This window comes from Cyprinus carpio, chromosome A9 (genome assembly GCF_018340385.1).
Source record: "Cyprinus carpio isolate SPL01 chromosome A9, ASM1834038v1, whole genome shotgun sequence".
Classification (NCBI taxonomy): Eukaryota; Metazoa; Chordata; class Actinopteri; order Cypriniformes; family Cyprinidae; genus Cyprinus; species Cyprinus carpio.
Genome location: NC_056580.1, coordinates 10135761 through 10159786, shown reverse-complemented (window position 1 = coordinate 10159786; position 24026 = coordinate 10135761). Strand labels below are relative to the sequence as shown.

Sequence of the window (24026 nt, the reverse complement as noted above, 5' to 3'; positions counted from 1 at the left end):
GAATGCCACAATATGAGCATGTCTGGTCATAATTCTTGATAGTGAGAGATAACATGCCTCTGAATATATGAGTTCAGTGTATAATGTCAACAAATATGACAGTCTTTTATAATAGCAACTAGAAAAAGGATCTTTTGATGACGTACAATTAAACTTTGATGGCACCATCAAACTCTGTGGAACAAACTCAGACTTACCAGTAAAAAAGACAGCATATAGCCCAGGCCCACGCTTTCGCATCTCTCTCATGTGCATAATTTCCACATCATGCAGAAGCTGCGACATATGAGCCAAGCTATTTACAATATCATTCAACCTCAAACCACATCCACTCGTTTCATGTAAACATGTATATTTTCATCCGATAGTTAACTGTTGACATTTTAACATCTGTTTTTGAGAACTTAGGGTGTATTTTAAATTTTTGTGACTGATGAAAACTTAAAACATTTGCGTTTCTGATTGCTTATTATTCTGAATCCAGTTGTGGAGATTTTCCCTTGGATGTTTACATGCACACAATCTTGCCATACCAAAAACGAAAGGGAAAAAATAAGAAGCAGCATCTCACATCACTGCATGCTTCCCACAGAGGGTTAACGCTCCCGCTGAACCGGATGCGATTCCTGCTCCGTCTCAGTGTGTTGTCGTTGCACGGGCAATGGCGGACGGAGCCCGAGCATTTGTTTGAAAAACGTACGTTTTGCACAAATATACTCGAATATCGATCGGCCAGTCAAAGCGTTCAGCTCGCACGTGTGTTTTTGGCCCTGATCAGATCTGCGCCCGTCAGCATGGATGTGAATCTGACCATCTCTCTGATGCGGGGCCAGATGGGCGCTGTTATCGAGAAAGCCGTGAACGTCGCGGTGGAGACCGTGTTAGGAGAGATGATCCGGGTGGTCGGGCTCAAATTTGAGGAGATCAAACGTGACATGACAGCTAAGGAGAAGGAGAATGAGAACATCAGGAGGATGTTGGAGGCGTCCCGCTGTCAGATGAAAACCATGCGCAAGTACATCAGCGTCCTGTCTGCTAAAGACCCCAACCATAGACTGTATCAGGGAGATGGAGACATGGCTACAACATCCACAGGGCTGCACTGCAGAAGAGGGCCGACGAGCACTGTGTCAGTGTGTGCCAAAACCCCAGACCCCTGTCCCAGACCCAGACCCTCTGAGCCAGCCCCTGTAGCTGGACCCTCATGGGTGAGACAGCAGATGCACATGTCCAAAGAAACAGTAAGAAGTGAGATTCACATTGCTGATGTCCATATTGAAGAGATCCATGGATCATCAGTTCATAAAGGTATGAAACGCCCCCTTAATAGACATGTATAGGTAATCTGCGCTATGCAGTACTTTTCCATATTCACATCATGCATGTCAAAATGTGTTAAATCAAAATATGAAAATAGGTAACTTTATTTTGCAACACTATCACAACCAAGTGCACACAAGACTAAAAAAAAAAAAAAAAAAAAATCATAAATCTGTTTTGAGTGGCTCATGTCATTTTTGCCACTAGGATAAAAACATATCTAGAATTTTTTTTTTTTTTTTTCGTTATGGTCATTATATCGATTTATTTGGTAATCAGTTTCCTCGGTTTTAATTTCCATCCTGTTATCATTCAGCAGGATGTGACAATTTTTGTTGGAGACAACAGTGCATGTCTTTTGTTATCTTTTGCTGTATTAGTTGGTTTGTCTTACTCTTTAAACATTGAATTATATTTAAATAAATTACAGAAATTTATATGATTGTCAAAATGTATATGTCATGTAAGCTGACTGTCAATGCCTCACTGAGCAGTGGCTAACTTAAACTCTTGTTCCATCCTGTTAATTTTCATGCTATTATGTAAATAATCATATTATAATTTCTCAAACTATGGACTACACTTGTATACACGTACATTTTTGTAGTAATACCTACTTAAAGTATAACACGCATACTCATTTTTAAAAGCTGCGTAACAGGACTTACCAGACAATCCCATTGTCAGTAATGATACGAGCAAATATCACAAGACATATATCACAGGCACCTTTAAAGAAACATGCACAAACAATAAACAAATACCCATATGGATATGCAAGGACAGTTGTTTACATGACACAAACCCTTTTATTAACTGCACTTTTTTATTGTATTGTAATAGTTACAGAAGCATATTCTTTTTTTAAGAAGTGACAGGGCTCAAAATGTGAGGACAGAATAAAAAAAATCATCTGGTCAATGGCAGGGCTTAAGATTTGGACAATTAAACCTCAGATGAACAACAACACATGACATATCACACTCTGCCATGTGTGACAAATTAAGGACACACTTACTATTAACTTGGGAATTAAGATGGTAAGTAATGGCCAGGCACTGCTCATCAAATACCTTTGATTAACTGATCATCAGCAAACGTGAGCAGCTCCATAAAAGCAGAAGATTTGGTGGTTTGCTGGTCTGGAGCCTTCAGGTGTGTGTTAACACAATGGCAAAGAGGAAAGACGTTCTTAGAGAAGCAATTATTGCTGCCATCAATCTGGGAAGGGTACAGTCATTTCCAAACAATCTGAAGTCCATCATTCCACAGTGAGGAAGATTATTCACAAGTGGAAGACATTCAAGACAGACACCAATCTTCCCAGGAGTGGACGTCCCAGGAAATTCACTCCTTGGTCAGAGAAACTGCAGACAACCCAAGAACTACACCTCAGACTCTACAGGCCTCAGTTAACATTTTAAATAATAAAGTTTGTGACCGTACAATTAGAAAAAGACTAGACAAGTATGGCATGTTTGGAAGGGTTGCCAGAAGAAAGCCTCCTCTCTCTCTAAAAAAAAAAAACAAAAAAAAACATGGCAGGATAGTTTAGGTTTGCAAAGCTGCATCTGATCAAACCATAAGACTTCTAGAACAATGTCCGTTGAACAGACAAGACCAAAGTGGAGATCTTTGGCCATGCACAGCGATGCACAGCGCCACGTTTGGTGAAAGCTTACAGAGCGTTTCAGCACAAACACCTCATACCAGAAGACAAACATGCAGGTGGAGGATGATGATTTTGGGCTTGTTTTGTAGCCACAGGACCTAAGCACCTCACAGTCATTGAGTCGAATATGAACCCCTCTGTATACCAAAGTATTCCAGAGTCAAATGTGTGGCCATTCGTCTGATGGCTAAAGTTGGGCCAAAATTGGGTCATGCAACAGGACAATGATCCCAAGCACACCAGCAAATCTACAACAGAACGGCTGGAAAACTAAATGAATCAAGGTGTTGCAGCAGTCCAGTCAAAGTCCAGATTTCATCCTGACTGAAATGCTGTGGAAAGCTGTGCATAAACAAATGCCCACAAACCTCAATAAACTGGAGCAACGCTGTAAAGAAGAGTGAGCCAAAACGCCCCCAGACCAATGTGAGAGACTGATAAAGTCATACAGAAACTGATTAAGTTATTGGTGCTAAAAGTGGATCTACAAGCAACTGAATCATAGGGTGTCCTGCATTTGTCACACATGGCTTTTCTTTATTGGATTTATTTTTGGAAAATAAATAGTAACCCGGTGTGATATGTCATGTGTTTTTATTCATCGGAGGTTTTATTTTCCAAATTTGAAGCCCTGCCATGAACCAGATGATTTATGTCTTTCATTATTTCTTAATGTTAAGTTATATACTTTTTTTTGTTTGTTATATGACTGTTTAATAAAGCAGAGTTTTATGTTTATGTTTCAATAAAGCAGTGAGTATTATTATCATTCTTTCCTAATGTTTTCCCTCAACTCAACAGAAAGTGACTTGTGTTGTTTTCGTAGTTGATATCTCAAGCCCTCATCTGGTGGACAGTCAGGCGCTTCTGTCTGAGACCAGTGATCCAGTATGGGGTCAGAACCCTCTCACCTCTGCAGAGACTGGGCACTCAGACACGCCGGACACCAGCGTCCTCTCTGCACCCATGATGGCAGATGAAAGTGTATCATCCCAAACTACAAGCACAGTGGGATTTGGAGCACCTTCACTTAAAATCAAACAGGAGGAAGCTGAGGTTGAAATAGTCTGTGTGAAGGATGAACACGCAGAATCTGGCAACATCCCTAGATTTGAATATTCTGACCCTGAACTTCACCAGCCAGCGGGAGAACCAGAGCTCGGGGTCTCACTAGATCTACCCGCATCATTTCAAGCTCTTCAGAGTCCAAGCACTTCAGCAGACTTTGCACTCCCAGCATTCATGAGTGTGGACCCAGCTACCTGTAAGTATAAAATTTAAAATTTCTGCACTGGTTTATTTGGGATATTATGAACATGTAGATAGTAATGCCTTTCTTAAGACACTGAGCGCACCGAACGCGAAACGATCGTTCGCCTCCTGCTAATTCAAGCTCGCACGCTAGGTGGCGCCGACCAACAATGCATTTTTCCTCATATGTATCTCGTAAATGGATTTAACATCATCCGCTGCTCAATATACAGCATTAAATTAAGATAAACGAGGTTCTACACCAGAAACAAACTATCTATAATGCTTACAAGAATAGGCTACACCCTAAAATATAATTAGAAGTACAATTGGCATCAAGCTACACTTGAAAATGTAATTATTAATGTATTTCCTCTACCGATCACATAATTCAGTGGACAATTAATAGAAATAGCTGTGTTTACAAGGACCCTACTAATCCGATTGTTATTGGACTAGAAGCACAATCAGAATAAAAAAGTCACATGTAAACATGCAAACTGCGCATGCGCAGTGACGTAGAAATAGTGTAATGACGTATGACGCGTGGAACGAGGTGTTCTTCCAGGCGAATAAAGCGTCATAAATAAGTGTCCTGTCATCATAAAACTCCCCTTTCACTCAGCGTATGTGAAGTGGAACAGGACCATGTCCCACCAGTCCTTGTTTAAGACTCATCAACAGACGACTAGTTTTGGGTGCGGGAAGGGGCACTTTTACTACTTTTTTTTTTTTTTTTTTTAAGTAACGTTAAGCAGCACAACAGTTCATGTGCTGGTCGTCGCCTAATTAGGACCCCAGTGTAAACTACTTTTGGATTCGTCAATCAGAATGAATTCATTCCGATGGAAGCAAAAAGTGTCCATGTAAACGTACCTATTGTTATTCTGTATAAAGAACATGTGAGAATAAATCTGTTCTCAAATACCAACGATAACAAGAACTCAGCACCCACTCTCTTCTCTTATCCGGGATACTCTTCTACGATGTTTGTTTACAGTGGTTTTCGAAACAGTGCCACCACTCTTGACTTTTTGTGCAACAGCAGCTGCTCTGGTCATGTGATCCTAGCTCAAATCTTATTGGACGGGTCGTGTTTTCACTTTGCAAAACTGAAAAGATTCGCCAGACTGGTTTGAAAACATTGCATTTTCGGTGTGCGAATGTTCGCGGTGCATCCATAGAAATCGGTTTTATTCCAGCGCGTCATCGCATCCGATATTCGTTTCGCTTTTTCACGCTCAGTGTGAACTCCCTAAAATTACATGTCACCAAAACAACTATGGTGTACTAACATTTTTTTTTTTTTAAATGCATAAAAACTTCACACTTCAAAAATAATAAATCTGTAAATAGATGTGTGTGTGTGTGTGTGTGTATATGTATGTGTATGTATATGTATATATATATGTATATATATATATATATATATGTATGTGTTTTAATAATTGGACAAGGGAATAAGAATGACGGTATGAAGTTTTTATTAAACTGATTTTAACAAACTCATTTACGATCAAATGCTTACCATCTTAGTATACTGTGGCAGCCGCTTTGTTGAAAAGCTTGGTTTTTAAAATTATTAGCTTGAAGGAAAAGTTTTAATCTGATTTTCCAAGTGGACATGAACCAAAAAATTACTATAAAAATGATTGAATGTTTAACTCAAAGGCAATCAAGACAAAGTTTTTAGAATTTTACGTAAAAACTAGTGTAACTGTGTGATTAACCAAAACAATTTTGCAAGTAAACAATTGTGTGCCCACTTTTAAGTACATATGCACAAAACCACAAAAAGTACACTTGAACATGCTAGGTCTAGGACACCACATAGGTTCTGTTTACACAAAGCAAACCCCACTAACAGGAATTACGTCAGTAACCAGAAGTCCATCCACCTAGAAAAAAGATTGACACCTCAGAAAAGAAAGGTTTAGACAGCATGTGCTAATTCATTCAGTTTTACATTTCTTTTTTCAAAAATAAAATTTTATTAAAACTATTTTGTTTTTGCATTTTTTTTAAAGCTATAGTTCACAAAAAAGAAAAAAATGTACTCACCTTCGTGTTGTTGAAAACCTGTATGACTTTCTTTGTGACACAAATATCATAAAATAATATCAGAGATCTATTTAACAAAAAATGTGTGACAAAAATGTGTTCTCTACTTTAATCAAGAGATAAGCTATAAGCTAGAGGTGAGTGTGGTTAGTGGTAGATTTCTGTTTTTCCACTAGGTTTTCATTAAGTGGGCCAAAGCCTGCAGCCGCAGACCTCTTTGCACATGGTATTTGACTCTGAACTGAAGTCTGTGAGGGCTAACAGCTGCTGTTTACCACTGCAGAAAGAAGAGAATGCACAATAAATGAAAAAGCATGGTTATCTTCACTTGTACTTGTGGTTTTTACTATCAAAGCTTGCCATGGATGTTACAAAAGAGATGCTAATACTGCAGGTCACTTTCTGAAGGTAGTTTCTACAGAGACCAGCAGCAATGATAAACTTCATGAACTTAAGACTATATTGCTTTCATACCAGTTGCAAAGTTACCGCAATCCACACGATCTGTACCTTCCATGTTTTTTCTTTTCTCCAAGATCAATATTTTGGTCTGAATAATTTCAAGTACTGCAGTGACACTGATGCTGTAGTAAGTCATTTTACACTGAACTTCAACCCTGTAGCATTTGATCCTGAAACATCTGTAAATGTAATTCAGAATGATGGTCATTACGGGGTTGAAAAGGTCACAGTATCTACATTTTTATAAAATAGTACTGTCAATACATACAAAGGCGTCATATGAATTGACATCAGGAAATGTAATTCAGCTCTCAACTTGTACATATGATTAATTCCTACATATGATCAAGTGATGCTGAGTTTTAAAATAATCTATTCTTTTTGGAATATGGAGAAGCTGAGCAAGTCTTCATATTGGATTCCTTTTTTCAGACACAGTAATGGCAAAAACAGCTGCTGAAAAACAGAGAGAGTACAGGGCGAGAAGGGATGCTGACCCGGTACGCAGGGAAAAGTACCTCAGGAATGAGCGAGAGAGGTGGAGAAGAGATGTTGAGACAGGGAAAAAGAAGAGAATTGGTGACCTGTGTGAGAAGGCACAGAGATGGAGGCGCAAGCAGTGGAGAGATGCCAAAGAACGACAGAAGAGGAGGTTTTTCAAAATAATTGCTTCCTCTCCAGACAATCCCGAATCCAGTCTGATGGTGTTGCTGCAACCCTGAAGTAGATGACAGACGGACTGATAAGTCAGGGTCAGGACATCCCAGGTGCATGGAAACTCATCAGGGCCCTTATCGAGGCCAGAATAGCCTTAAAAGCGGGGTGGTCGACAAAGCACTTGAGAAGCACTGGAGTGCAACAACATTGAGGCTCCCCTAGATGACTTGTGACCAAGCCAATGAGCTGAACAATATTTTAGTTGTAACTGAAAGAGGGATGGCTGAGTGCGAAATTTTGTTTATGATGGACCTTAACCTTCATTGAACAATGTGGCATTTTGACATATTTCAGTTCACAAAGATTTGTGGGCTATGCAAAATTAATTTTACTCTATATTTTTTGAATTATATGTATTATACTATTAGTTACGATGTAAATGACTTGTTAATGTTTAAATGAATGAATGGATGAATGATTGAATCAATTAATGTATATTTCACCAACAGTAGCCACTTCAACCCTGTTATCATTTTCAACCCTGTTGAACTGCATTCAACCCTGTTACTTTTTTCCCATCACTGTTTTTGTAATATTCTGTGTATTTAGTGTACTGTGTCTGAGGTTATCAGTAAATTATAATAATTTATACCTGGCTTTACTAAATATTTATGTACAATACTGAATCACATGGTTTTTTTAAAAAAAATATATATATATATATAACATGAAATAAATATAAAACTTTAGCCTGAGGTGGGAAAATATTCCTTAGATCAGCATAAACATCTTACTGAGCATTCAAACAATCATAAAAATAAAAGTTGCATCATTAAATTTTACACTTTTTACAACATGGCCCAGATCACTGAAAACTATTTTGAACACAGTGAGACTGATGATCCTTTCTAGTTAATGTTCATGTTTGATTTTTGTCATAAAATACACATTATCAGAATTAAAAACAATTACTGTATTTGAAGAAACACATTTTTTTCCCCACTACATGGCTGTTCATGATTTTACACATCGCAAGTCATTCCATGATGGGGATCACAAGAGAAATGCATCAACATGAACAGGTGAGTCTAGCTGCTTTACTTGAACTTTAAACGTCACTCTGACATGAAGACTTCTGATTACTGCACTGACAGTCATGGGTTTAAAACAAAACCTTTTTTCACTTTGCACTTTTTCATTTCCAAAGTAAAATTCTCTCCATTTTTCAACATTCTGTCAGACAGAATAGTGTTTTTAAATTCACAATAATATACCGTTTCAAGGTTTGGGAAAATTGTTGTAAAGGTAACAGGGTTGACTGAAACAGGGTTGACAGTTGCACAGTTCAGTTAGACAGGTAAAGAAAATGACACTAGATCCTTATTTAAAGAAGAATTCAATGTGGAGACCTACATTCTACAAATACTCAGTTTTCAATAATGAGTTGTTTGCTGTACAAAATGGTAACAGGGTTGAAATATTAAAAGTTTGTCCCAACTAAGAAATATACACAATTATATTAAAGACATGTCCTTGCACAGTTTACTTCATGAACAGATGATGTTGCAATATAGACATAATTCTGTGACTTATAACACATTTAAATAAAGAGAGTTATGATAGCAAGAGTTGAAATACCTGGGGACACAACTTTAACCTAAATCTAGTAATACTTTTAGAATAAGGGGATGTTTCCAGCTTGTATGCGTGTGTGTGTGTGTGTATGTATATATATATATATATATATATATATATATATACACACACACACACACACACCATTTACAAACTTGAAGTTTTAATGTTTGTACATTTGTTTTTACAGCTATGTCAGATGTGAGTCCAGGGAGTTTTGAAAATAATCAATGTACAGGTAAGTTTAATCATTTTAAAAACAGTCACAGTTAAACTCATACATTTTTAAATATTTAGTTTTACAAGTGGAAGTCCCCTGCTAAATCATCTGTGGTATCGCAGCTGCAGAGAGGGCCATTCTCGAGTCACAGGGAGAAATGGACTGGAAAATCAATCACCTGACTGCACTGGTTCAGTGTCTTGTGGGGAACAGGTGCTTTGTGCCTCCACTGCAAATGGAGGATGAGGAAGAGGATTGTGTCTTGCCTTTGATGTCAATGGAGGATCTTGACCAATTGGAGCAAAGACTTATGGATAGAGCGATGATGCAAAAATTGGTAAGATTCGTTGGAATTATGCAGTTAAAGAAGTGACTGGAATTTTGGAGAACTTTTATTTATAATCTATATGTAATTTCTGTTTTAGGTGAACAGATTGTCTGTTAGTGGAGGTCAAACTATGAAAAAGACCATATGGAGAATTTGCACCAAAGTGTTTGCTTCCAATGTGGCCAAACAGCTCAACTGGTGCGGACGGGGAGACAAGCGAGGCTTAAGAAAGACAAATATTGGATCACTAATAATAGGTATATCCAAAATTAATAGAACACCTTAATGGATAAAAGTATTATAGTGATATCATAGTGAATTTTTTGTTGTTGTTGTAATTAAACATCTCAGTCAAATTGCATGTGAATATATTTTAATTGTAAAATTTGCAAGGAAATGCTCAAAAACTTGTACTTGTGCTCACTAAAATTTTACAATTGTATACATATGCACAGTCAGGCCTGTCTGCTCTAGTTCAGCAATACTATGTTCAGTAATAAATGAAATAAAAAAGTTGGTTTGCTTCTTGGTAAACTAGTAATCTGACCTTTTTAACACACAGCTGCAGCTATGAGGAACACTGTCCTTTTGGCTCCCACAGAAGCGGAGGCAGAGAAATGTATCAAAGATTACCTCCGTTTGGCTCCAGGGAGGACATCCTCATAATCTGTTGTAAAAATGTCAGTTTTGTTTTATACATTGCTTGTACAGAGAATGCATACTGTTAAATAAACCATTTAATAATTACTTGAACTGTTGTTTATAAGTCAAAATGATTTAGAGTAGTTGGAATAGGGTTATTAACATGTCCATGATCGATGTCAGTTTTTTTTTTATTTTAAATCAACATAAGGATTTTAAGTAAATATTTTAAAGTTAAGATTTTTTTTCTTTAACTAGTGTTAAATTGTCTGTATCTGAAGTAATCAGTAAATTCCAGTATTTTTTTTTTTTTTTTTTTATCCTTTGGCATTATTGAATATTTCTGTAGAATACAGAAACATGTGTTGAAGGTTTTTTTTTTTTTTTTAGTGGACAACATAAAATAACTTATGTTAATGTTATTTTGGGCCTGAGGTGGAAAATGCAATAACTTTTTCTTAAAATAAAGAACATTAAAGCAAAAAACACCTTAAAAGCTCATGCACATGGGGCATCCATTCCTGAGAGTTTTTGTTTATATTGTAAAAGTACATATTAATTCCTAAAGTGTACAGTACATATGTGTACCTAAATGGTACATTTTACAGTGACAACAGTTGTTCCTTTTTTTCTGAGTGTGCATCGTCAGTTTTTTTTCTTTTTTTTTTCCAAGATTTTAAGTGAAAAAGTTTAGAATTTAAAGAAGTTTTAAAAAAACATTTTAAAAGATCTTTTGCTTTAACTAGTTTTAAATTGTCCTTTGGTGTGGAAAGTACAAATATTATATGTAATCCTTAAATTAATGTGATATAAGAAAATATGATAAAAATATAAATTACATGTGAGGTTACAGTGTAAAACCAAATGCATATCTTGGTCAATAGTGTATATGAAACTTGCTCAGCAAACATTGATAAGAATATACTTAGGGTTACCGGTTATCAGGAAACTGACAGGATGTGATGTTGCAGTAAGCAGCCAAAACCGTTTTGAGGAGAGGAAAAAGCTGACATGTGTAACATAAGAAACCATGTTTTCACCTCATGTCGAAGCTGCGTCATGCACAGAATTGCAACTGATCTGCCGGTTCGTGAGTTTCATACAAAAAGTGATCTCTTGTGCCACCGTGTGACTTGGCATGTGGCATTGTTTTAAGAGTAAACCCTGGCTGTTTATTAATGTGTTAAAATAAACAAAGGCTTCTGTAATATTTCATTGTGTGTATCTCATAAGGGTGTTTCAGTCTAGTTTAGCTTTTTTAGCTCTTTCCTGAAATCACATTTTGAGATGGGTTTCAGTTGGCTTGGGTCAAATATTATCATTGATATACTATTAGTTTTTATTTTTTATTTTTAGTTTTTTAATGTATTTTCTGTTTTTATTTTCGAAGTTTAAATTTTTTTATATATATATATATATATATATATATATATATATATATATATTTCTATATAGTTTTATTATTTCAAGTTTTCTTAGTTAAGTATAAAATCTATAAAAAATTAAAATGGGAAATATTGCTTTGGCAACTAGCTGTTTATTTAAATATTTTTTATGATTTTAGTAATAGTTTTAGTTAATGATAATAACTGGTGTAAACACCAGTGCACAAATGCATCATATTAACATCATATAAAACAGTAAAGGTGTTTTAAATCATTACTTTCTACTTGTGTGAAATGCCTCAATATTTAGTTAAAATACTGTATATTTTTATTAATATATGTAATCTCTCTCTGTATTTAGATGACGACTCTCAGCTGTCTGTGGTAGGGGTCCAAAAGCAGGTGCGTCCGAGACGCAAGGACCTGAATCTGTATGAAGAATACAAACGCAGCCGAACTCTGAGAGGCCATAACACAAACCGAGGCATTAGTACAAACCGACGCCGTGAGCTGGAGCAGACTCTACCGCAGGCTCTACTTGCAGACTTGGTAAGGGAACGAAGGGAAAAGACTCGTCTTCGAGTGGCCCGCTGGCGTGCCAAACGCAAATTACAAGCCTGTCTGATGGCCTCGCAGGCTGCGCAGTTTAGCGGAGCCCCTGTGCAGAGTTCACCTGCCCAGCGTGGAGGCCTGATCTCCACCCACAGGCGAGGCGGAGTGACGGCGCCGCGCGGTGGGCTTGGATTGAGAAGGGGACTGTCAGAGACTGCCACATATAACCTGCTGCTGCAGCTGGGGCCCAGTCCTACTCAATCAGCAGCGGCACACGCCATCAGTGAGGGTCTCATGCCGTCTGGCCCCTCAGCGTTATCACACCACAGAACCACTGCACCGAGATCAACTTACCAATGATGCAGTGTTTACTTCCTGGTGGAAACTCACACTAAGTAATGGCGGCACTGAGTTGTGGTCATCCTAATCGTTAACAAAGTAACATTTTACAAAGCGAGGCACTTTTCCTAATACTATATTATAATTATTAAAAAAAAATCATAATGATGTTGTGAAATCATGTTTTATGAAAAATTTTGGTATTTTAAAAAACATTTTTGTTTTTTTTTTGAACTGAATCCAAATTGAGTAGAATAAAACTGGTTATTTACTAACATTAAACAACTCAAATTGCATTCTTAAATGCATTCTAAATTTAACTGAGCTAAATAACGTAAAAAGTAAAGTAAAAAAAATATTTTCCAAGGATATTGTGGTCATCGGTGAAGAAATTTGTGCTCTGCATGCAGTGGAAACTGACATTTTTTCATAGAAAACAATGTCAGCATGACTGCCCTGGTTATGATCGCTCACGTGCTTGCGGAAATGTTTTTCATCTGTATTTTTGACTGCAGTGTTCAGGGTGGTTTGAAATACTAATTTGGTTCAATCATTAAAATATAATTATATTTACCCAAATTTTACCTAAATGTTTTCTAGCAAACCGCATTGTTGGCAATAACCATGTCGACTTTTTTTGTTGACCAAAACATTTTTTATGCCAGTGCTTTCTAAATGAGCACGCATTGCAAAATTGCTGTGTAAGCTGATATGCGTATTCGATTTTGAGCAGGCAAATGTGGTTTAACAGAAAAAGCGGTGAATGCTGTTTATAGTTTCTGGAAATTAGTCTCTGTTTTGGTGGTTGATGTAATGGTATGTTTTAGTATGAAAAGGTATGGAATATTTTTCTGATAAAATGCTCACGAGTAGTTATTGTGTCAGTAATGGGGAAAATATGAGTTTTATAGCCGTATCAGTTTTGGTTATTGATTCACTTAAAGCTATCTTAGTTTTTTTTTTTTTTTTACCAAAGTGATTTACAAAAAAAGTGCACATCATGTATTGTGACTGTTGCTTCCATAATTCAAGAGCCGGAGCTTAAAGGATCAAAAGCCACACTAAAAATAACTGAAATACTATATTGACATTTCAGACTTATTCTGGTTTTTGAATCTGAACTTCATAAAGCTACATTTCTTACTTCATTATATTAAACATACTACCAGTGCTACATTTAAATTCAGTTTAATTAATATTCTGAAAAGAACAAGAAATTTCAATGAGCTGAGAATAAATCACTTTATAATTTTTTAGATCATTTCTGGTTTTAACCTAAGACAATACACTGTGTTTCACAAAGACTGAAAAAAAATTATTTAAACCCTTTGTAACAATCCCAAATTTACATCAACTCGTTGGGGTTGTGCTCGCTTGTTTTATGTCACTGCATTCACACAAATATTCATTTTTGGATTATTGCTGTCATTTTGAAAGTCACTTCATAATCTTTTATCTAGTTTCAAAGCTCTACAAGTAGAACACAGTCTGACAGTTTACAGAGGGTAGGATGTGATTAATAAAACATTTGTTTCCTACAGTTTTCGTGTGCTATATTCAGTGTTTTATGCTGTTTAAAGATTCTTAAGCATTTAATGTTGTGTGGATGTTACATTTGCTGGTGCATATTAAATAAAAATTGTTCCTTAAATCAGCAAAGCCTGATATGTTCTACCTGCAGATCAAGCATTTAAATGTGTGCTTCATTAAAGCAACAACAACAAGATACATTTGTGCTGCTCATTTGTGTCCAGTTACTTAATCAGGGTGTTTGATTACCCGTTGACTATCTTACTACTGATGGCCCCTGGTAGGGTGTAGAAGATAAGAACCAGGAACAAGGTCACGATCAAAAGCACCAGTCCGGCAATGATGTATTTCTTGTAGTTTCCCCAGATCAGGTGAAAGAAGCACTTGAAAGGATTCATAAACCAGGAGAAGGATGTGTCTGGACGACTAGAGAAAAGTCAAAGTTTGATATTAGAAATAATTCACATACAGTAGAACTACCTTAATTCAAGTCAGTTTGTTTTTCTAATTATATTGGCCTATATGTTTTTAATTTGATTGACAGCCCTGGTAATATTATGAATAAAAACATCTGAAATAGATGTTAAAATAAGTGTATTAGTCACATTACTTTGGTTTCTCTAGAGGCTCTGGTTCCTTGCGTGCACGTCCCACTGGATTTTTCTCTGCCTCTTCAGCTGTTACCAGATGAAACTCCGCTTCTACCTTCCCCTACGAAAAGAAAAGTTGAAATACTACTTTTATTAGGTCACATGTTTGTGTAAAGACATTCCCATACCTACTATTGTTTTGTATAGAACAAACGGATCATATAATTATATTTAGAATAAATTAGTCAACATTTTAGGTTTTGATTGTTTGCAAACAAGGAACCATTGAGCTTTACACAGAGTTTAATTCACTTTTTTTTTTTTCAGTGAAATAATTAAATTCACACACTGTGAGTTCTCCAGCTTTAATGAAGGGCCACCAGCCTTTGGAGCGTTTCTGCTGGAAGATAGAGACGTTCTCTGTGCTTTCTGTCAGCATTTCCATCCTACAAGCTTTAGCTGATTTAGCTCCACGTGGAAACCCATGTAGGTCCAACTCCACTGAGCCTATGGACACATAAAACTGACCTCCATAAAGTATTAATAACATATTTTAAGCCAAGTTTCTTGGGTATCATTGTGTGTTTTTGCTACTGATGTAGAGGGACTGTGAGCACAAGTCAAATCCCATCACGAATGACAACAGAGCACAGGACGTGATGCATATAAAACGGATGCAAATGTAAGCATGTTAAACAAAAGAGATTCTTACCCAGGAAGTCATCAGAAGAAAGCCTCTCAAAGTCCCACACCTGCATAACAAGGACTGCGGGGATCTTCTGCTCAGTTTTGTCCAGAGAGAGGATGCTTTCTCGCTTTTGTATCACCACCACTTTCTCAGCCGGCAGGTAGTTAAAGGGGAACACAAAGCGCCAGTTGAAGTTGCCCTCTCCAGTCAGAGAATTGTAATGGACATCAGTTTCCTGGCTGTCATCTTCAAGCCCCTTTAACCACCTAAAGAAAAACATGAAATTCACCAGCATTTCCTTAAAACACAAAAGCATTCATTTTCAGAAAATTTCTCCTTCTCAACAGTATCTACACTACCATTCAAAAATTTGGGGTCGTTTCATTTTCAGAAGTTTTTTCATTATCATTAGTATATTTGGTGTCGTTAAGTATTTTATTTTTGTGGAAATCATTACTAGGATTCTTTCAAAAATACACTGAAAACAGTTATTTTTTTTTTAAACTATCTCTCTCTCTTCAGTGTCACATCTCTTCTCTTTTGTATATAACCATATACTATTCTCTCTCTCTCTTACTGAACCCAAACTTTTGAACAGTAGTATATACTGGGAAACTTTTTAATATATAAATAATTAAAGATTGTCTATGTTTATTGTGATACACTTTTTGCGATTACCCTTTGACGTAAATGTCACTTGACTGCTGTCCTGTTATGAAGTTGGTGTCCTCCAGTATTACATCTTCAGTGTTCCAGATAATGATCCTCAGCTCATAACTTTATAAAAAACAAAAAAAAAAAAAACAAAACAAAAGATGTGTCAAACTGCTGTTTATTTTTTTTAAAGAACAAGTAAGTTGGTATGGTGTATTTTATCTTTTGGTTTTGGTTTGGGAGGTGTAATCAGGAGGGCCAGGATGAGGCATATCCATGGGAAAAATGTCCACCCACATCTGCAGATGACCCTGGGAAACATGCAAATGCACAATTATTAAAATCACTCCACCACCCAAATTACTCTTAATGTATATATAGTGCATTAAGGTTACATAAACTTTTAAACAACACACAGCACCTGGTCTATTCCTGGTTTGTCCTTGAGGTAGAGTGCGCGAGTTTCAATATGCTCTGGCACAAGTTTACAACCCCCATTGGGCATCTCAGACCACCTTTGCAGCACCTTCAGAGCAAGGTGCTCGTACGACTCCACCAACTGATCTGAGAAGCAGCAGCAAATACTTGTGGTACACTGCTCATTTAATTATTAATCAACAATGTCATGATGTACGTCAAAAGAATGACCTACCTTCATCAGCAAATACAGTCTTCCCAGTAAAAACTTTGTTTCCAATGGTAATACGTCCTGGAGAAAAGTGAGGGTTGTCCAGTCTGTTTTCTTTGCAAAGCTTAATCAACAGGTCTGTTGGCTTGATGCAGTCCCTCCATGCATTATAACCCTCACTAGGTCACATGAGATCATCAATTGATGCATCAAAGGTGGGCATGAAACTAACTTGAGAAGATGAAAATGTTACGATATACAGTAAATACTCACATGGCATATTCAGTAGGAAGGCCGCAGGTAGCTCGATGCCTGCTGTAAAAACGGTTCTCCAAATCAATCTGTGTTTCTCCAATCAAATCATCACCACCAACAGTGTCATAGTCATAGATGAGAATAGTTAGCAGGGATTCCTTGGGGAAAGTGGCTTGAAATTCAAAGGATCTGAACAGCAGAGAATGATGAAGAGAGAATGAACCACAAAGAAACACAGAGTTAGTGGAATTTCGTAGAGAATTTCTCAATCATTGTGCTCGTTCACCTTCCAAACACTGGGTTGAGCTGCTTTGGGATGTAATTGTCTCGGTCTTTGATTTCAGTTTTCCCAAGTTTCAACACTATGTAAGGATCTGCTTTGCCATCTGGGTCTGCAGGGTGCAGGTTGAAGGCCTAAAATGCATAAGAGATTGATAAATGACTGTATCATGTGAATATTGATGAATAGAAAGCTCAAAGGAAAAGCATTTGTTTTGAAAATAAGAATCTTGTAAAAGTCTTTACTGTCACTTATGATCATAAGCTAAAAAGTATTCATTCCATCAAACAAAACAAACAAAAAGCCCATGCTGGTTGGCCAGCATGACCAGCTGAGTTTGTCTGGTCCACTAGTCAAACCAGTAACAGACCAGAAATAACCATCATCAATGAAACTAGATCTATCTTGTTTTAAAACATGAACAAATAATAAGTAACTATTATCAAAAATTAAACAATAAGTACTTTTATTAGCATCAATACTCTATAAGCAAAAATTGCAAAAATTACACTTACTGCAACTATGTATACACGGATAAGGACGTCCACTCCAGTGTTTGGAGGAATACCCTGGATTATTTTAAACTGCCCAGAATCCAAATATCCATCCTCCTCCCCCTCCTCAGATTCAGGCAGCTTGTACAGACAGAACCTGCCCTGATGGCACAATCAGTGATGGAAATTCTATGACCTGTACCCAGTTTTTTGATAGGAGTTGAGATATTTAATCGCTTGGTTTTAAGGTTAAGGGAACCCTTAGTGAAACTTGGGATGCAAGAAAAAACCTAAGATCACCTTAAGGAATTATCCACCCTTAATTATTTAAGTGTTCCCTTAAGCGTTGCTACAAATGATACACAATGAATGATACACAATTATTGAGAAAGTATCGGTTTGACCATCAATAAATCCTTCGCCTCGACACAGTTCAGTTTGGTTTAGGTTTTTTTTTTTTGTTTTATGTTTTTTTTGTTTTTTACGTAAATATAATATTTTAGTTGTGGTTTTGTTTGTTGTTTTTTTTGTGTTTTTTTATGTTCTGTTTATTGTGAGATGTAGTAACTATAGCATCTACAGCACCTAATGCAGTATGTTGCCAGAAAACTACAGTGAAACACTTATAATCACTTGGGTAAGGGTGACAGTTAAAGGGTTAGTTCACCCACAAATGAAAATTAGGCTGCGTTTTACTCACCCCCGAGGCATCCTACAGTAGGTGTATATGACTTTCTTCTTTCAGACGAATCCAGTCGGAGTTACATGAAAAATTGTCTTTGATCTTTCAAGCTCTATCATTGCAGTCAGCGGGTGTTGCATTGCTTCAGTCCAAAAGACGTGAAATAAAAAGCGCCCTTCCATAAAAAAAAGTGTCTGACACGGTGTCTCTTAAACATCTGCAGTAACAGCATTCTAATATTGCATAATATATAAAATATATATAGTAACCATGTTTGTCCCACAAAACATGCCCTACCACACATTTTTGACTGACTGAAGTACTATCCTAAATTAGGCTCATCATACTGTCCCACTTTTGGAAAACACATTTCCTAAAGTGGGACACTAGGAAATTTGATAAAAATATATAGTTTATACATAAATTTTTTTTTACTATATTTTGATGAACAAACATTTTATAAGCATATTTGACCAACAAGTAACAAGACTGTCTTGTTTAAAATTAATTTATACTCCTTAACATCAAGTTTGTCCAAACTCTATGTCACTGACCTTTGGGTGGTCTTCACACAATGTGCTTCCTGTCTGATGATTGCTATGCCCTCAAATATGACTGGACATCAGAGAGGTCATGTGATTTTGATGACATGATACCACAGCTTTGGCTAACCCATAGTTTCACTGGCATTTGTGTATTTATGGGGGAGCTACAAACACTAGATCTTAGGTGTCCCACATTAGGCAGTGTCCCACTTTAGGGCAATTCCTAGTAAAACTACAGGAACAGCTTGTGGCAGAAATGGTCTAATGTTTTCGAGTATTTTTAAATGCCTGACACAATTTTTTCCAGCACTTCAAAGCTTTAAGCATAACCAAATCTGAAAGTTATTTTTAATGTGATGACATTATTTGTTTATCCTTCATAGGTTGCCCCCATTTATAAAACTAAAAGTTTCATGATTTAGGAAAGCAAAGACTTATATAAAAATAAAAAAGACAATAAATTACCACTAGTAGTTGACTGCAGAGAAGTACTTATAGGCTTATTAGCCATTTCCACTCCCTAATACAGTATATATTTATATATTTTTGTATTTATTCAATTATATTTAGACATTATGTATGACAGTAATAAAAGTTAATTTTATCTGCATCTCAATTACCTAGACAGCACAAGTACATCTGTAAGATGTCTGCTAAAGATCTGGGAAACATCTGCTGTGTAATTTGAATAACGTCTCAGAAGCAGTTTTACATGCATTGTAATAAATGTCTATTTGACATCTGACAGGAAACGTCTTAGAGACATATTGCAGATGAGCAAACACTCTAAAAAATACATCTTGCATTTGTAAATGCAGACATCAAATAGACATCTCTGAGACTGTGTACATGTGTGATTAGGGTGAGTGCTTTACTGTCAGGTGCTGGTGCCACCTTCTGTAGAACTTAATGGCACTAGTGCTGGTTTTCCTCAAATGTTAGTCTGGAGCCCTACAATGGTTGTCGAAGTCAGAAAAGTCAAAACAGTGTTAGAAGAATGTTGTCTCTGGTATTTTTTACTGCAAAACAATAAGAAATGCTGCAAATAGCACCTCAAATTTTGAAAAAAGCAAAATCAGTTTTAGGGCCGCAAAAATGTCCTTTTGGACTGCACAAAAATCAGAAAAAAGTCCCGCAAAATCCGATAGAGCTTGAGAGATCAAAGAAAATTTTTAATATAAATCTGACTGGATTCGTCTGAAAGAAGAAAGTCATATACACCTAGGTTGCCTCGAGGATGAGTAAAATGCAGTCTAATTTTCCTTTTTGGGTGAACAAACACTTTAAGAAGTTTGTTGCAACGCTCTTAAAGAAAACCCTTGCCTCAGGAATTTTTCCCCCTCAGGGATACCCCTAAGTCAAAGTACTTAAGGGCTTTCATGGAACCGGGCACTGGATCTTAAAAAGCCTCCATGTATGTAACGGTACTTCATGCAAAACCACTTCACCTTAAACTTCCCGACAAATCTTTCATCAGCAGAACCTTCTTCCTCATTGGCCTTTCCTCGATAGAGTTCAAAGGTTTTAACCCAGTCGTCAAAAGGCCCAAACTCAGCCTCCAGCTCTTTGTCATACACCTGAAGGGATTGACAAGTAAAACTGCACATCCATTTAATAGATAAATCCTTATTTATTGTATAGACAATATTTGCAGGTAAACCAAGCATTGTAATGACACATTTTACCTGTAATGTTACAATCCCAGGCTGTTCTATCACACTCTTGTAATTAATCTCCTTTTTCTTGTCTTTAATATTTGTTACTAAAGATATCACAAAAAAGAAGAAAAAAAAGCATATCAAAATAACTTACACACAGTCTAGAAGACTGTAAAGTAAATAGCTTTTAAGAGATTAAAATTAAATTAAAGAATAAATAAATATGCTTTTATCACTTCCACCAGCAGTTTTTACTGTATTATACAACCAACAACCAACTTCCCAACATCCTGCCATTAACAATTTTAATTTTTTTGACATGCTAACCCTCACCAGACCAGACACAACACAATAAATGCATTTACACACTGCAAATAAGTAAACTGTTATATACTAATATTCAAATATCTGGGGTAAGTAAGATTTGTTTTTGAAAGAAATTAACACTTGTATTTAGCAAGGACACATTAAATTGACAGTAAAGACATTTATAATATAAAAATATTAAATAATTTATCTTCTTTTGTACAGAGCCCAGAATGATACACACACACAACATACATATACACACATATACATACATATATATATATGTGTGTGTGTGTGTGTGTGTGTTTATTTTTTAAAGAGCACAGAATGATTATAAAAAAATACATACATATACACTATATAAAAATGGCAGTGTGTGTGTGTGTGTGTGTGTGTGTGTGTGTGTGTGTGTGTATCAAGAATTAAGAATTCATTCCCATTACTTAATTTCACCATAACCATGATTTTTGGTTTTGTTATTTCATTAGTGAGTGAACTAATCAATAAGCCCAGGGAATGAATTCTTAATTCAAGACCACAATTAAATTAGAGTGAGGGAACAAATGCTAAATTTATTTGATACATATATTTCTCCATACTTTTGATGAACATGATAAAAGTCTTGAGCACCAAGTATCTCCATACTTTTGATGAACGAGAAATGGCTGCTTCAGTGGTGTAATGTAACAAAGTAGTAATTTTTACAGTACTTAAGTATTTTTTGGGAGTACTTTACTTTACTTCTGTACTTTACTTGAGTTTTTATATTTCAGCCAACTTTTACTTTTACTCCACTACATTTCCTAATTAAAATGTATACTTTTACTCCGACACATTTCCCCGAAGCATATTCGTTACTTACTACAAAATAGTCAGAATTCAGAAGAACACAGACTGCAGGAAAGCAGGTTTGATGAATCAGTGGTCTGGCGTTTGCAAGTTAGACTCATGCTCATATGCAAACAAGTGAGTGCACAACCGCGGATGATTCATTTTCCATTCAAGTCGAGTGTGGGGTGTGTGTCAGCATTGTCTGTGATAATATGGTAAGTGTTGTTGTAATGATGTGTGATCGGATATTATCAAGTAGACTATATCACCAAATCACACACAGAGTGCAAGAACATTGATTTATTAGTCTGTTAAAACTCAAAATTCCAGGCATTCTAAATTGTAGACGGCAAAAATGCTTCAATATTTTTTATATTTTTATAATTTAATATAGTTAACTTAATCTATATCACACAAAGAGTAGGCCTACCATTTTTCTGCAGATCAGCATGAACACATTTAATAATAATTTTATACAAGTTCAGTAAAGCAATAAGTAACTTACATGTTAAACATAATATTGCTTGGTTTTGCTCAATTTTAGTTCCAAACAAAGTTCACAGCACTGTTTTGCGTCTCTCAGCAATGGTGTTTAGTTATTGAATGAATCAGCTTTTTGAACAAACCTGTTGAATAGATGATTTAGTGATTCACTCATTAACAAAGTCAAATGCTTTGTTTCTGAATGAATCAGCCGTTTGAATGAATCGTTTGAATCTCAATGACTCACTCATTGACAGTCACTTGCTGTCACATACTAGCGGTTTTTCTTTCACGTTTTAAATTATTTCAAATATCAGTATTCAACGTTTTATGTCAGTTTAAATGCATCCGTGTCCTCTCTGAGATACATTAACTGTGTAAATACATCTAAATGCCATTTCAGATGCAGATTCCAGAAATGTTTTCTTAATGCTGGAATGAAAGATACTAAGTACCGGATGAAGTGCTTCTTATTCTGACCCCAAAATAAAATTGAACACAATCTTGCTACTCAGGCTGTGTATGAACATTTTTATATATATTTATTTGCTTCTTTTCCATTTTGCATTTACTTGTACTTTTACTTTCAATACTTAAGTATGTTTAAGATTTAAAAAAGTATTTTCGTACTTAAGTACAATAAATGTCATATACTTTAAGACTTTTACTCAAGTAATATTCTAAACGGTGACTTCAACTTCTACCAAAGTCATTTTCTGGTAAGATATCTGTACTTTTACTAAAGTATGGCTTTTAGGTACTTTATACATCACTGCTGAAAATTTAGGTTTGAAATCACAAAAATAAATACATTTTAAATTACATTAAAAGTAACCAATGTTGCAGCTTTGGTAAGCATAAGAGACTTCTTTCAAAAACATAAAAAAATCTTACCGACCCCAAAATTTAGAAAAGTAGTGTATGTGTACAAAACCCAGAAACAGAGGCGCAGATCTGGGTTCACTGGGATTGCAAAATGCTGTGTGATCTCTCGTGTAAGCAGCATTGATTTTATTTTAATTTTTTATGTTTTAAAAGAATATATAGACAATTTAATTCCATTCAAATGCACATGGTTTGCATAGTAAACAAAACATTCTGCAATCCCGTAGACCGCAACAAAGAAAGAGGGCCATGCAATGGAGAGTCTCCCAGTCATTCTTACCCAGACTGATCAATCCTTCAGAAATAATGTTCTCCAGAGGAGATACTGAAATACATAATAACGTGATCATGTTTGACTAAAGCTGGTGCATTATGTGTCTACAGTACATGATCCAGAGGACAAGAATGATTCTGGAATAAACTCAAGATATCACTTACTATTTTCAAAGAGCAGTGGAAATGGATTGTTTTCTTTTTGCTTTGCCTAAGAAAGAAGTTGTGGTATAAAACATCTAGTTAGCAAAAAAAAAAAATGTAACTAGTTTGGAAGCTTACCAGTTGGATCTTCTCTATTGATGCATAGTATTTCGACCACCAATCAATGACGTTATCAGCAGACTCATCAGCTGTGGTGCGTTTCTTCCTTTTTGAAGATCTTCGTTTGCTCTTCTTCGACACCTGGCATTGATGAAGAGTTTGACAGTCATAGTAGATTGGTAAATGTGTGTTTATATGCTTCTACTTGCACATATGTGCATTCAGGAATCGGCCATAAATTAAATTGGGGGGGGGGGGGGGAAGCAGGATGTTTTAGATACATATTTGGTAACCGGTGTTAATGTGATGTTTTCTCAATTTTTTTTTGTTTATCCAACTCAAAAAACAAACCTTCTTGTCCTGGAAGTCTGGCTCAGTTTTAGGGGCAGGGGTGATTATTTCCTCCTGTTCTATTTCAATGGCGATCTCCTCATCAGGCAGTGGCACAACACT

The 24026-nt window shown here is 36.1% G+C and overlaps 2 protein-coding genes across 5 annotated transcripts in view; one reads left to right on the top strand and one right to left on the bottom strand.

Annotated features, from left to right (window-relative positions):
• The first annotated feature begins 482 nt into the window (after window positions 1-482).
• On the top strand, window positions 483-12657 carry LOC109054786. Of its 4 annotated transcripts, XM_019072014.2 has the most exons (7): window positions 522-1308; window positions 3819-4256; window positions 9249-9296; window positions 9401-9615; window positions 9704-9863; window positions 10169-10286; window positions 11995-12133. In XM_019072014.2, exons 1-6 carry the CDS (start codon window positions 618-620, stop codon window positions 10270-10272), a joined length of 1656 nt encoding a protein of 551 aa, XP_018927559.1. In that variant the 5' UTR covers window positions 522-617; the 3' UTR covers window positions 10273-10286; window positions 11995-12133. The 4 variants fall into 4 exon arrangements, with proteins under 4 accessions (XP_042619356.1, XP_018927558.1, XP_018927562.1 ...); XM_019072013.2 differs by lacking the exon at window positions 11995-12133 and having other exon boundaries at window positions 519-1308; window positions 10169-11576; XM_042763422.1 differs by lacking the exons at window positions 9249-9296; window positions 9401-9615; window positions 9704-9863; window positions 10169-10286 and having other exon boundaries at window positions 483-1308; window positions 11995-12657.
• Window positions 12658-13753: 1096 nt separating this feature from the next.
• Window positions 13754-24026, bottom strand: part of LOC109054788 (fer-1-like protein 6) — a 23341-nt gene continuing 13068 nt past the window's right edge. Inside the window, exons 26-42 of the mRNA XM_042763421.1 lie at window positions 23925-24026; window positions 23592-23714; window positions 23475-23520; window positions 23317-23361; window positions 20556-20632; window positions 20319-20447; window positions 17665-17805; window positions 17156-17283; window positions 16888-17058; window positions 16639-16793; window positions 16408-16550; window positions 16213-16297; window positions 16011-16113; window positions 15357-15598; window positions 14994-15151; window positions 14665-14765; window positions 13754-14480 (exon numbers count right to left, since the gene is read on the bottom strand). The exon at window positions 23925-24026 is cut by the window's right edge and continues 23 nt beyond it. Of these exons, the coding sequence (XP_042619355.1) occupies window positions 14300-14480; window positions 14665-14765; window positions 14994-15151; window positions 15357-15598; window positions 16011-16113; window positions 16213-16297; window positions 16408-16550; window positions 16639-16793; window positions 16888-17058; window positions 17156-17283; window positions 17665-17805; window positions 20319-20447; window positions 20556-20632; window positions 23317-23361; window positions 23475-23520; window positions 23592-23714; window positions 23925-24026 (2130 nt within the window). The 3' untranslated portion in view covers window positions 13754-14299. The remainder of the gene's footprint in view (window positions 14481-14664; window positions 14766-14993; window positions 15152-15356; window positions 15599-16010; window positions 16114-16212; window positions 16298-16407; window positions 16551-16638; window positions 16794-16887; window positions 17059-17155; window positions 17284-17664; window positions 17806-20318; window positions 20448-20555; window positions 20633-23316; window positions 23362-23474; window positions 23521-23591; window positions 23715-23924) is intronic.

Excerpts from the sequence above, each read along its gene's own strand:
- LOC109054786 (XM_042763422.1), top strand. The coding sequence starts at position 513 with ATGCACACAATCTTGCCATACCAAAAACGAAAGGGAAAAAATAAGAAG. Across the intron at positions 1,309-3,818 it reads TGGATCATCAGTTCATAAAG|TTGATATCTCAAGCCCTCAT; the intron begins GTATGAAACGCC and ends TTGTTTTCGTAG. Across the intron at positions 4,257-11,994 it reads GAGTGTGGACCCAGCTACCT|ATGACGACTCTCAGCTGTCT; the intron begins GTAAGTATAAAA and ends CTCTGTATTTAG.